The sequence below is a fragment of the Gopherus evgoodei genome, chromosome 3, assembly GCF_007399415.2.
Source record: "Gopherus evgoodei ecotype Sinaloan lineage chromosome 3, rGopEvg1_v1.p, whole genome shotgun sequence".
Lineage (NCBI taxonomy): Eukaryota > Metazoa > Chordata > Testudines > Testudinidae > Gopherus > Gopherus evgoodei.
This window is the reverse complement of record NC_044324.1, coordinates 177,166,084-177,180,381: the sequence shown is the minus strand read 5'-3', so window position 1 is coordinate 177,180,381 and position 14,298 is coordinate 177,166,084. Positions and strand designations below refer to the sequence as shown.

At 41.1% G+C, this 14,298-nt stretch overlaps 1 protein-coding gene across 1 annotated transcript in view; it reads right to left on the bottom strand.

The window, feature by feature from the left end:
- USH2A (usherin) overlaps nucleotides 1-14,298 on the bottom strand; it is a 596,134-nt gene that overhangs the window by 487,363 nt on the left and 94,473 nt on the right. Inside the window, 1 exon segment of the mRNA XM_030557510.1 lies at nucleotides 2,738-2,933. Coding sequence (XP_030413370.1) covers nucleotides 2,738-2,933 — 196 coding nt within the window.

Below are 14,298 nucleotides of genomic sequence, written 5' to 3'. Positions count from 1 at the left end.
CCTGCCTCAGGGTTGCAGCTGAATTTTGGTTTATAAAATTTACCTCACCAGAAAGCAAAGTAAATTATTATTTGAGAAATGCTAACTCACAGGTGTGTGTGTGTTAGTTTTCAGTGGGAAAATCTTTCACTGTGATACGACAGTTTAATTGTGGCATCCAGTAAAAGAAAAAAAAACCTTGATACTAACAAAATATTTCCATCCTTTAAAAAAAATCCATAAATATAATACATTTAGAAACTCATATGTAGAAAAGCATGTCTTGAAATGGTAGGATGTGCATTATATACATGGATAAAAGCTCGAGAACTTCAACAGAAGGCAAATTCCTTTAACAGTGATGAATGGCTCACCTAAGGCATATCATTTAATTTCAATAAGGAAAATAAAAAAGGCCCACTATTGCTGCAAATTTTAAAAATAACTGTATTGTTAACAAGAATTATGACTCATTTTGAACTATTAAAATTGGTCTACATGGATTCATATCATATCAGTTTTAAAAATATGCGCAGTGCTTATTTGAATATGCCATACATATTCCTGACAGGTAATCTATTCCTAACGATACTGAGGAAGGCCTACAGGGCATCACATTCAATGTTAACAAGTACGGGGGAGTTAGCACGCTTGGCATTTAATTCACATTCTTCTACCTTTTTATTCTAGATGAATGACCTACTTTAATAAAATTATTGGTGCTAATGTATTTTACTGGTGATAGAATCATTAGTAAGATTTAACAGTTGTGTTAACTCTAACAGTTCACGTTCCATAACATTGCAGTACACAGTTACATTTTCTGTTATCACATTTCTTTAGACAAAATGAAAATAGATTGAGGTTACTTGTAAACCAAGTTTAAAAAAATAATTCAACCTACATTTTAAAGAGGTAGCTTTTCTTTATAAAAGTTCACTGCACAGGGACTGGTAAATAACATTTATTTACACATGGTAACAAGGGAAAGCAGAGTAATTACAGTTAGTTGTGTAAACAATCCTACTGACGTGCTTAACTTTAAGCACAAGTAGTCTCACTGAGGTCAATGAAACAACTGTGCTTAAAGATAAGCATGTACATACATGTTTACAAGATTGGGCTTTGGTATCTTCCTCTCCTCCACCCCTCATAGATTTTTTTTTAAGTGAAGAGAAAAATCATCCCAAATACTTTAATAGATAGTGTAAAAGGTTTGAAATAATTTAAGTAAGCAAGGGTCTGATCCTGCAATCCTTGCACACCCAATTTCTCACTGACTTCAAAGCAAGCTTGGGAATATACAAAGAATCCAAAATCAGGTCCCAAATGTATATTAAAAAAATATACAACAGAATTGTTATTTAATGTAGGAAATTCAATTTTAAGATGCATTAACTGTTTACACTGAAAAAATCAGGATTGTTTGATCCAGCAAGGATCCTGAGCACCTCCTGAGGGATGTTGACCACACTTTAATCCCCACTGTAGACAACAAGAGTTAAAGGCACTCAGCACTCCATATGAAGGAAGCTCAGAATTACTCAGGATTAGATCCTTTTAAAGGCACATTTTCATGTATTTATTTATTTATAGGCTTGTTTTGGAAATTCCAGCCACAAGAACAAAGAATAACAACTTGTAAAAATTCACAACAATTCAAGAGCTATCATATTTCTCTCTTACAAAGATATGGGTGGACACTAACAGAGATTTAGAAGTCTGGAAGAAGCAGTTGTTCACAATTTAGTAAATATGAATTACCTAAGATCTGAACATTGAAAGGTATTTTTAGTATCAACATATGATCATGGTTGGTTCAAAAAATACAGATTACTAATAGTTTGAATGATAAATAGGTATAGAGTTTTTTTGAGCCATATGTATGGCCTGAGACACGTACAGTTACCATGCAGGGCTCACTTTATCAGGAAATTCTCCTTGCATAATATTCCCATACATCAATATTTCAAAGTGTATTATGTACATTGTGTATTTTGGGCACTTGATAAATTTTGTCCTTATGTGGCTGTGGCTCCCCTCAAATATGCTGGAAGTAATAAATTGCTATAATCAAATCTAATTTCTGAAAAATACCTGTGGGAGTAACAAACAAAAAAGCACGTCTTGTAAAAAAAATGATAAATAACACAGAAGGTAGCAGTTTATTATAATCATCTTGGCATTGAATTACAAAATTAAAATTATGTGGCCCTTGATAACTAACCCTAGCAATGTTCATGATCTGTGGAATAAAGTTGACTTATTTTGCATTTCATAGGAACAGTTCAAAGAAATACAATAGAAAAAACATGGAAAGATTTATCACAAAGGGACCCTCTAGCACAGAATATTTTGAGGGGGAAAAAATCCATTTATTTTGGTCTATTAAGAAAACTAGCATGGAAATGATTTGCTTAGAACTCATTAAGTATAAAATATTCTGAAAAAGTCCTAATTTCCTAAAAGAAACATCTACCCGGTAAGCAAATTAATATTATTTCTGTGAGTTATTAGTATGGAGCTATGTGAGCCAATGCAGCTATGGAATAGAGAGACTTCTAAAGGGTTGATTAAACTAAGCTTCAAACTGTAGTTTGATAGAATTATTAAATTAATAATTTTTAGACAGTTAATTTCATTCAGTTTTTTAATCTGCCTTCAGCAAAAGAAATTTACTGTATTTTTCAGTTAGAAATAAAATGTTTTATTTCTAGCAGATAAGAAATATGGCTGAAAACGCTTACATTACACATACCAATAACATTTGCTTTGCACTTGCACTGGCCTGAATTTTGGTGACAGGTAATATCTCCACTGACTGTCCCAGAGGTATTACAGTTACAGGGACTGCAGCCATCAGGGTCTGACTGTTGTAGATTGTAGAATCCTTCCTGGCACTGATTGCACTGTCTGCCAGACACATGTCTCTTACAATTACATTGGCCTCCAATCTAGAAAGATACAAAATATTATTGAATGATGAACATATCTATTTTTAGATGATGTACCCTCCGCTGTTGTTGCTAATGAGTGCAGGGGAGAGAGAAAACTTTAAATGGAAAAGGAAAAAATAGGTCTGTGAAATACATGTATTATTTTACTTACTGAGAAGAAAAACTAAAATATTAAACAAGCATAAATATAATAATTTAATTAAATCAAAGAACTTTTTGTAGGGTGCAAAAAATTAAGAGTTAAACACAGATGTATTCATAATCTAAATACTGAAAACCATGAAGGAGAACAGTCACCAGGCCATGCTTTTTCCCAGCTCCAAAGCATCCTCTGCCATGCCTATTCTTTGCAAGGAGGTTAGCAAACAAATAGAAAAAACAGTCTTTAATTGGCTGGATTGGATTCATCTGCTCCAGTTCAGGGGAACCAGGCTTAGTCTGTGTACAGGGACCAGCTACTCTGTGACAAATACAAGACCCTATTCTACAAATGGGAATTTCTGCTTAAAAATAGATAGTATGTACCATCTGATCTGCAGCTATTACAGAATAGTATATAATTTCTAGAGGTGAAACCCTGTCATTTTTGTTCAGACAATGCTTCTATTTACTACAATGGGAGTACTGGCTAAATGAAAATGGAATAAAGATTGCAGGACTTTACCCAAAATAAAGCTAAATACCCCACGTGAGCGAGATGGGACAATTTCTGGATACTATGGAACTAACTGCCCCCTTGTTAACAATTGATTACAACAGAGTTACACCATAAGAGAAGAATCAGACTGTTTCCATAATTTGACAGCCTTGTAGAACTGATTCACCATTGCCTGGACATTCAGGAAGGATTAACTAACTGCATGGGGCCAAAGCTATTTGCTTCACCCACACATGCAGTTGTATTTATTTCTATGTGAATCCTCATGTGAGTGAAGAAAGCACGATTTGGCTCAAACTGGAAAAACAAAATATTCTAAAACATTAACATTCCTCTTGTAACGCTCTCTACTGAAATTATCTCCCATAGAATTCAAAACTTTTGACCAAGGCCTTTCTGGGTTTTTACCCCAAAACCGAGGCCAAACCAGAGCAAAGGATGAGGCTTGAGGTGGCTGGGTCAAAGCTACAAAAATATTCCATGTAAAATATACTTTCTATTTATCTGGATCCTCCAATCTGTACAGTGTAGATTTAAGGATCATTAACCTGAGTGAGAAAAAATACAGCATCTCTAGGCCTGATAGTAAATATTGGATGCAAAAACTGTGCCTGAAGGTTATATCCAAGCACATTCCAAAAGAAAATCTTGCATTACATTATACAGTAGAATGTTTTTGTATTGATGACAGAGAGACCTATTTTAGATTACCAAATTTTACAGGGGAAAAAAAAAACATGATTAGAAATCAAGAATACTGCATGAAATAAATGTACAGCAAAAGCTCCTCAAGCTGTATCAACTACAGAGGAGTCCCATGAAGATTAGTGAAATTTTCAGGGTAGTGAGTGCCAGGAATGGGAAGGAGCACCAGTACCACCGACAAGATTTAAGTGTCATTGACGTGCCAGGTAGTACAGAGTGCCAAGAGGTGATGCAGTGCTCTCAAAATTCAGTGGCAGAAAATGTACACTGAAGAACTCACCTTTAGCAAGGAGAGAGAGTCCACAACAGAAAATACAGGCACTTCAAGAAAGGGAACACAGGCTGAACATTAGGTGTAATTAAGTTATCTCTAGACCAGTCAATATGATCCACTACAGACCAGATTATAAAAATCTCTTCCTCCTACAGTGGCACTACCTTTCAAAGTTATCCTACGCTTTGTAATCAATACAGGAAATTAAAGCCAGGAAACCAGTTAAAATAGTAATAATCTATCTCAGTAACTAAACAAGAAGTAATGGAAACTGGGATTTTGAATGAATATATTTAACAGTAGAGGAAGTCTCATCAGGTTGGGTAATATGGGATCAGAAGTATGGGTATGTGCCTGCAGAAGGTCTCTGTCATCACCCACTGACATACTGTCACCCACCCTGATTTGTAACGTTTTGAAATTGGTGATGAGAGAAGACGTTTGTAGATAAGACAAGCTTCCAGTTTGATTGAGAAGGCACTATTGAAAATTTCCATGCATTTCTAAAATATCTTTAAGTGTTCTGATTGAGTCTTTTCAAGAAAAGATCATATGACAATATACTTTTCTGCTCCCCACCACCTCAAAAAGCAATGGAAGATCTGTTTTAGCCCCTATTTGTCTTGAATGCATAATTCGTTACCCAAAAATTGTGTTAGCACAGAGTTAAGGCTGACCAACAGGGTTAGGAGTCAGCTTCAGCAGTGTCAGTCTCCTAGGGTACGTCCAGACTACCCGCTGTATCGGCGGTAGCGATCGATTTTTCAGGGATCGATATATCACGTCTCATCTAGACGTGATATATTGATCCCCGAACGCACTCCCGTCGACTCCGGAACTCCACTGGCGCAAGCGGTGGTAGTGGAGTCGACACGGGGAGCCGCGGATGTCAATCCCACGCGGTGAGGACGGGAGGTAAGTCGGAATAAGATACTTCGACTTTAGCTACGGTATTCCTGTAGCTGAAGTTGCGTATCTTACATCGACAACCCCCCCTAGTGTAGCCCAGGCCCTAGCAACATATTGAGCATAGCTGACCCTGACAGGGGCTGTCAGATGGACTGCACTTCCTGACTGGTGGAGCTAAACTACTGCTTGACCCTGCAGTACCCAGCGCTCCCTGGGTGCTCAACATGTTCCCTGCCAGAGCTGCTTAATCCTGTTTCCTGCACCTGCTCTTACTTCCATCCAACCTGTGCCTACCTGCTCACCCTGCTCCTGCCCTTACCCATCCATGACACCACTGGTTGTGAGCCCTGGCTCCATTTCCTGATCACATATTTTGCTAGCCCATTGCCTCTGGCATTCGGTTTCTGATCCCTGTCTCTGCCTTTGGCTCTAATCTCAGTTACAACCCCAAGTGTCCTGTGGTCCTGATTCTTGACTCTAGCTCAGCTCTGCTTTAAACCCCAGGCCTGGCCACCCCCATGGCTCTGACCATTAAACCTGAACATCCACGTCCTAGTCATGATCCTGACAAGTAGTGCCTCTTATCCTTCCAGAACAACAAATGCCAGAGGATTCAGGGGGCCTGGGGCAAATCAATTTCGGGGGCCCCTTCCATAAAAAAAAATTACAATACTATATTCTCGTCGGGGTCCCTGCGGGGCCCAGTGCAAATTGCCCCACTTGCTCCCTCCCAATGGGCGGCCCTGGGAAAAATAAACCTTCTGCATCTCGGCACAAATCCAGTTTTGAGAAAACTTCTTTACAAGACATCACTGGTTCTCAGCATCAGCTAGTGCTAAAAGACGCTAAAGCTCATTAAAAGGGTTGGACAAATATGTGCTGTCAAAACTGCTTCTGGATCGAAAACTAGGGGTTTTTAAAAAGCAGAAAAAAATCATGGACAACATCTGCTTTCCTTCAAAATTTGTTGTGGTTTTTTTAATTGAAAAGCTGAAATTAGTCTGCTATAACCTGAATATGGTTTGAGGTTTCAGAAATGTGTGGCCAAATATCTGCTACTTGCTGTGTTTGATTGTTTAAAAAACAATAAAAAAAATTCTGCTTAAAAAAAAATCCAAAACTTTTTGAACCACCTCAGCTTGTGACCAAACGCCTGAGCCCATCCAGTCAGAGATTTTTCCAGGTTTCTGATACTCTGCTGGCTTCCTTGACTCATATCTGTCTCCATAACTTTGGGTTCATTTAGGTTAGAATATAAGAACAGCCATACTGGGTCAAAGCAAAGGCCCATCCAGCCCAGTATCCTATCTACCGACAATGGCCAATGCCAAGTGCCCCAGAGGGAGTAAACCTAACAGGTAATGATCAAATGATCTCTCTCCTGCAATCCATCTCCACCATCTGACAAACAGAGGCTAGGGACACCATTCTTTACCCATCCTGGCTAATAGCCATTAATGGTCTTAACTTCCATGCATTTATCTGTTTCCTAGAGACTGGCTCCATTGGGTCCCTCACAAACTGGAGACGGTTACTGTGGGTTTGTCTTTAGTATAGACTATGTACATACTCCATGAACTGAGCATTTGAGCTTGTTCCAAATCTGGGATGAGCCTATGTTGTGAAAACTGAAATGCTCAAAATAGCACATGCATGTGAATGGACATAGGGTGTTAAATTAAATTACCCCAGGGGTTCTCAAACTGGGGGTCAGGACCCCTCAGGGGTCACGAGGTTATTACCGGGGGCCACGAGCTTCTAGCCTCCACCTCAAACCCTGCTTTGCCACCAGCATTTATAATAGTGTTAAATATATAAAAAAGTGTTTTTAATTTATAAGAGGGGGGTCATACTCACAGGTTTGCTATGTGAAAGGGGTCACCAGAACAAAAGTTTGAGAACCACTGAATTAACCCCTCTGGAGCCTCAGGAAATGTAGGGGAGGGGGGCGGGTCTCCTTTGGTAGAGTTGGGAAGGACGTAGGTGGTGTAGGATATTGCTCTTCTCATGTGATCCCTCCCCCAGTGACTAATTTTAAATGAAGCTACCGTCCCCTGACATGAATCTCCCTATGGCGCTGAAATTAAATATAGACTATAATTTGGCATTTGAGAAGTGAAAGGAATGGTAGCCCTAATGGAAAAGCTAACAGCTTGGCTCTTCTGCAAGCCTCAAACTGCTGAATGAGCTTTAGGATAGGGAAGGCTGTGCCTCCCAAACAGCCTAGCCCTGCCCCCTTATCCAGCCCACACCGACTTCCTGCCCCCGACTGCCTGCCCCCCTCAGAATCCCCGACCCATCCTGCTCCTTGCCCCCTCACTGTCCCCCAGAGACCCTCCACTACCATCCCAGGACCCCACCCCTGCTCCCTATCCCCTGACTGCCCCAACCCCTATCACCCCCTCGCTCAGTCCTGACAGACCCCTGGAATGCCCACGATCCAACCTCTGCCCCCTCCCTGCTCCCAGGACTCCCTGCCCCTTAGCCAACCCCCCCCAGCCCTGGCCCCTTACTCCTGGCTCCCCTCTCACCCAGAGCCTCAGCGCATCCAAGAGCTTCGCTCAACAGAGGTAGCGTGTCTCTAGAGGAACCTGAGCTCTGCCCCGCTTATAACCACGTGGTCAGGGGGCAGGTTCTGAGAGCTCCACCCTGAGCTCAGCTCCCTCCACTCAGCCTGGAGCTCGCAGCCCCGCCCCTTCACCACGCAGCTCTGAGCGAGGTGGGGCTCATGGGCCCTGCCGGAGCCATGCTGCAGCTGTCAGGGACGCTACTGGATGGGCTGAGGCTCCGGGAGAGGGGAGGGGAGGAGATGGGGCCAGAGACGGAGCCTCAGCCATGTTTGTGGGGGCCCCTACAGAGCCCGGGGCCTGGGGCAAATTGCCCCACTTGCCCCTCCCTGGGCAGCCCTGTCAAATGCATCTACACTTAAGCCTCTGAAAACTAGTAAATACAGAGTTAAGGTATATACCAGCCCTGAAAAACAACCTTAACTCAGACCCTCTGGAGCTGGGAAGAGCCTCTGGAAATAGTTTTTTCTCATGCTTACCCTTACTGAACTAAGAATGTGAGCATCAGGTTTCTTTTTGCCATTGGGGAAGGCCAGCAGTCTAGCAGCATGCATGACACTGGTCTCTTTGGCTAAGTGAGTAGTAAGCAAAGTCAATATCTCAGAAAGAAGCCACAGAACAACAGTGAATGGGTGATAACATTTTGGAAGCCTATGGTGGTTTGTGTGGAGTAGGCTTGTTGTTTGAGTGTAAGCCAGATGTAGGTAGTTCCTATTCACTATGCCTGATCTAAACTCAAATTTTGTCAGCAAAAGGGTGTTGGATTTTGTTGTACCATGTTTAATGTGGTCTGCTACTTGAGTCTTCTGTAGCATCTCCATGGGTAATGTGTTACTGGCATATGAGGGTTTTGCTCAAAGAAAGTAGAGTTAACAATGCATTAAAGGACTGGTGTGTACCCAGTATTTCCTGGTTTTCTGAGATTCAAGCTTGTTTTACCTTAACTCTATTCCCTGGTTTTCAGAGGTTTAAGTATAGATGTTGTGGAAGGATGAAAGGCACTGCTGGTCAACTTTCACTCAGAGTTAACATTTCTCAGAAGTGAATTTTCTTTGTTTTTGAGGAATGTTAGTAGTGAGGGGATGTGATTAGGGGGCACAAAAGATTCCTTGGAAACAACTCACTGCCACTCAGTCAGGAGCTCTGCCCTATTCATGCCTCCAGTAGGGCACTACAGGGAGTAAGGCAAGTGGTAACTGATAGGCTGTGAGGCATATATCTACCAGCTGAAGGCAGCAAGGGGGGATTAAGGGGGAGTGTCCCAGACTGTACTTCAGGGGTTAGTGTAGGGGGAAGGGTCTCTGCACAACCTTCTCCAGCATAGGAGGATTGCAGAGGTGTGAAATGGCTCATTCTTTCAATAAGATGTTCTCAGATGAATCAGGAACATGCCAAGGAAATGAATATAGCCTGACAGACAAAATAGCTCAGAGGTGTGAACTGACCTATTCATCTCAATGGATGTTCTCGTCCCTCTCCCCAAGTATACCCTGCCCACTGGAGAATACCAGTTTTCAAAATAATCTTGCTATGCATGTGCATTTTAGACCAGAGTTCATATAAGACATATCCAATAATTTCTGTTATCTCCTTGGCCTCTAACATCTCTTAGAGATCAACCTCCCATCTTATATTGTTTACTCCCTCAACAGCTGATTCATTAGATCAAAATGCTTGATCCTTGTGTAATTAAAAATCCACAATGTTCATAGACTCAGACTCTAGGACTGGAAGGGACCTCGGGAGGTCATCGAGTCCAGTCCCCTACCCTCATGGCAGGACCAAATACTGTCTAGACCATCCCTAATAGACATTTATCTAACCTACTCTTAAATATCTCCAGAGATGGAGATTCCACAACTTCCCTAGGCAATCTATTCCAGTGTTTAACTACCCTGACAGTTAGGAACTTTCTCCTAATGTCCAACCTAAATCTCCCTTGCTGCAGTTTAAGCCCATTGCTTCTCGTTCTATCATTGGAGGCTAAGGTGAACAAGTTTTCTCCCTCCTCCTGATGACACCCTTTTAGATACCTGAAAACTGCTATCATGTCCCCTCTCAGTCTTCTCTTTTCCAAACTAAACAAACCCAATTCCTTCAGCCTTCCTTCATAGGTCATGTTCTCAAGACCTTTAATCATTCTTGTTGCTCTTCTCTGGACCCTCTCCAATTTCTCCACATCTTTCTTGAAATGCGGTGCCCAGAACTGGACACAATACTCCAGCTGAGGCCTAACCAGCGCAGAGTAAAGCGGAAGAAAGACTTCTCGTGTCTTGTTTACAACACACCTGTTAATGCATCCCAGAATCATATTAGCTTTTTTTGCAACAGTATCACACTGTTGACTCATATTAAGCTTGTGGTCCACTATGACCCCTAGATCTCTTTCTGCCATACTCCTTCCTAGACAGTCTCTTCCCATTCTGTATGTGTGAAACTGATTGTTCCTTCCTAAGTGGAGCATTTTGCATTTATCTTTATTGAACTTCATCCTGTTTTCCTCAGACCATTTCTCCAATTTGTCCAGATCATTTTGAATTTTGACCCTGTCCTCCAAAGCAGTTGCAATCCCTCCCAGTTTGGTATCGTCCGCAAACTTAATAAGCGTACTTTCTATGCCAACATCTAAATCATTGATGAAGATATTGAACAGAGCCGGTCCCAAAACAGACCCCTGCGGAACCCCACTTGTTATACTTTTCCAGCAGGATTGGGAGCCATTAACAACTACTCTCTGAGTACGGTTATCCAGCCAGTTATGCACCCACCTTATAGTAGCCCCATCTAAATTGTACTTTCCTAGTTTATCTATAAGAATATCATGCAAGACCATATCAAATGCGTTACTAAAGTCTAGGTATATCACATCCACCGCTTCTCCCTTATCCACAAGGCTCATTATCCTATCAAAGAATGCTATCAGATTAGTTTGACATGATTTGTTCTTTACAAATCCATGCTGGCTATTCCCTATCACCTTACCACCTTCCAAGTGTTTGCAGATGATTTCTTTAATTATCTGCTCCATTATCTTCCCTGGCACAGAAGTTAAACTAACTGGTCTGTAGTTTCCTGGGTTGTTTTTATTTCCCTTTTTATAGATGGGCACTATATTTGCCCCCTTCCAGTCTTCTGGAATCTCCCCCGTCTCCCATGATTTCCCAAAGATAATAGCTAGAGGCTCAGATACCTCCTCTATTAACTCCTTGAGTATTCTAGGATGCATTTCATCAGGCCCTGGTGACTTGCAGGCATCTAACTTTTCTAAGTGATTTTTTACTTGCTCTTTTTTTATTTTATCTTCTAAACCTACCCTCTTCCCATAAGCATTCACTATATTAGACATTCCTTCAGACTTCTCAGTGAAGACCGAAACAAAGAAGTCATTAAGCATCTCTGCCATTTCCAAGTCTCCCGTTACTGTTTCCCCCTCTTCACTAAGCAGTGGGCCTACCCTGTCCTTGGTCTTCCTCTTGCTTCTAATGTATTGATAAAAAGTCTTCTTGTTTCCCTTTATTCCCACAGCTAGTCTGAGCTCATTTTGTGCCTTTGCCTTTCTAATCTTGCCTCTGCATTCCTGCGTTATTTGCCTATAATAATGCATTGAACATTATGCAATTTTAATGGTTTTGATACATGTTCTCCCTTAGTTGGTCTTGGTTGTGCATTGGTTAATTTCTGCATCATTTCTTTTTCCTCTTTATTCCATCCTGTACATCACTCCTTTACAAGTTCTCTTTGGTCATGTAGGACCTGATACAAGTAAACAGTGAGGATAAATAGATAAACTGCTTTTGTAAGATGGTTTTTCCATGACATCACAGAATTTTGAGGGATTCTGTCATTCATGAATGTCATGCATGGAAAAATATGAGGTGAATAATGTACATCATAATGCATCTTTTAGTTTCAATGTGTTCAATTTGTGCTATTTATCAAACTAGTCAGATATATTGAATATGTCTGAGAAAGAAAGAAAAAGTCACACTGGTTTATGACAAAAATATATATATATTTTTTTAAAATAATTCCTGTGTCTTATCCATCAGATAGATTTTCATGGTGTTTTTAAATAATGTATATAGTTCAGAAGAAGTGCTCCAAAATGTATCTTGAACAATCTCTAAAAAACATATAGCAAGGTAAAGTTCTAAAGTCTGCTATATAGTAGAACTGAAATACATTTACCCTTGATCCTTTGAATGCCCAAGACAGCAATACAGTAAAGAAATCCCCATATACAGTTCTTAGCATTGCATACTTGAATGTCTTTTAAAGGGAATTAATAGCCATCACGAGTTCTCAAAGTAGTACATTTTTGAAATATTTTTCTTGCTGTTTGGATATATTTCACTCTGAAATTATGAGCCACAATTTGTGAAAGGTGCTTGTGGAATCTTTCAATATATTATACCATTTTTACAAATGCTTACTGAATGGCAAAATTATACATGGTGCTATTCTTGTGTTTGTCAAAACAGTCATTGAATCATAAAAATTAAAGACAGAAAAGATCTTTTAGATCATTTACAATAAAATTTTCCAAAGTGCCTGGGACAGTTCTCAGGGTACCCAGGACTGAGAGTCACTTTGTTACCCTTTGCCTCCAATGTGAGGGGGTCTTGCCTGTGCCTAGCTGGCTACCAGCTCCCTAACACCTCCAGCATTTCAGTCACTCAAGCACTCTTCTCTGGTCTTTGCCTTCCAGGTTAACAATAGGTGAACCACAGTCCCCACATCCCTTTGAATCACAGAACATTAGGGTTGAAAGAGACCTCAGGAGGTCATCTAGTCCAATCTCCTGCTCAAAGCAGGACCAACATCAACTAAATCATCCCAGCCAAGGCTTTGTCAAGCCAGGCCTTAAAAACTTCTAAGGATGGAGATTCCACCACCTCCCTAAGTAACCCATTCCAGTGCTTCACCACCCTCCTAGTGAAATTATGTTTCCTAATATCCTACCTAGATCTCCCACGCTGCAACCTGAGACTATTGCTTCTTGTTCTGTCATCTGACACCACTGGAAACAGCCTAGCTCCATCCTCTTTGGAACTCCCCTTCAGGTAGTTGAAGGCTGCTATCAAATCCCCCCCTCACTCTTCTGCAGACTACATAACCCCAGTTCCCTTAGCCTCTCCTCGTAAATCATGTGCCCCAGCCCCCTCATCATTTTTGTTGCCCTCCGCTGGACTCTCTCCAATTTGTCCACCTCCTTCTGTAGTGGAGGGACCAAAACTGGACACAATACTCCAATTGTGGCCTCACCAGTGCCGAATAGAGGGAAATAATCACTTCCCTCGATCTGCTGGCAATGCTCCTACTAATACAGCCCATTATGTCGTTGGCCGCCTTCGCAACTGACTCATATCCAGCTTCTCATCCACTGTAATCCCCAGGTCCTTTTCTGCAGAACTGCTGCTTAGCCAGTCGGTCCCCAGCCTGTAGCAGTGTGTGGGATTCTTCCTTCCTAAGTGCAGGACTCTGCACTTGTCCTTGTTGAACCTCATCAGACTTCTTTTGGCCCAATCCTCCAATTTGTCTAGGTCATTCTGGACCCTATCTACCTCTCCTCCCATCATTCAGATCATTGATAAAGATGTTGAACAAAACCAGCCTCAAGACCAACCCCTGGGGCACTTCACTTTGAAGCATTCCCCTGTGATATCCAGCTCCTGACACTGGTTACTCAGAGAAATCCCAAATCCTCTGCCCCGAAAGGTGCAGTGTACCTCTAATTTACCAGTTTCACCTTAAACCACTGCTCTGGTAAACCACACAGCAGTTGTGAGCACTTATGAGAAATAAAAAGCAGGTTTACTTAACAAAGGAAACTAAAAACAAGAAAGAATGGTGGAAATAAATTACAATATGAAAAAAAATCATAAACCCACAAAAGCTGGCTCTACACATTCATAGTTACCTTTCCTATCTATTAAAGTAGGTTTTCCACCCAGCATTCAGTCTGTTGCAGAGCTAGCAGGCTTCACAGGAACCAGGAGTCCAGTTTTTCATAATATCCCCAGCCCCCAAGAAGTCTCCTCAGTGAAAGAATCCAAAGGATCTTCCATCCACCCTCCCATATACTGAATCAGTCTTTTGTCTTTATTCACAGACAAGGTGATCTGCTATCTGTTGTAATGTCACCTTTTTCCCTCCAAGTGTTTTCAATTGTTTGCAATTCCCTTGGATGGTTTTCCATTGAAAGTATTGGGATGGAGCAAGAGTAGACAATCAAGCTTTGCATTACAC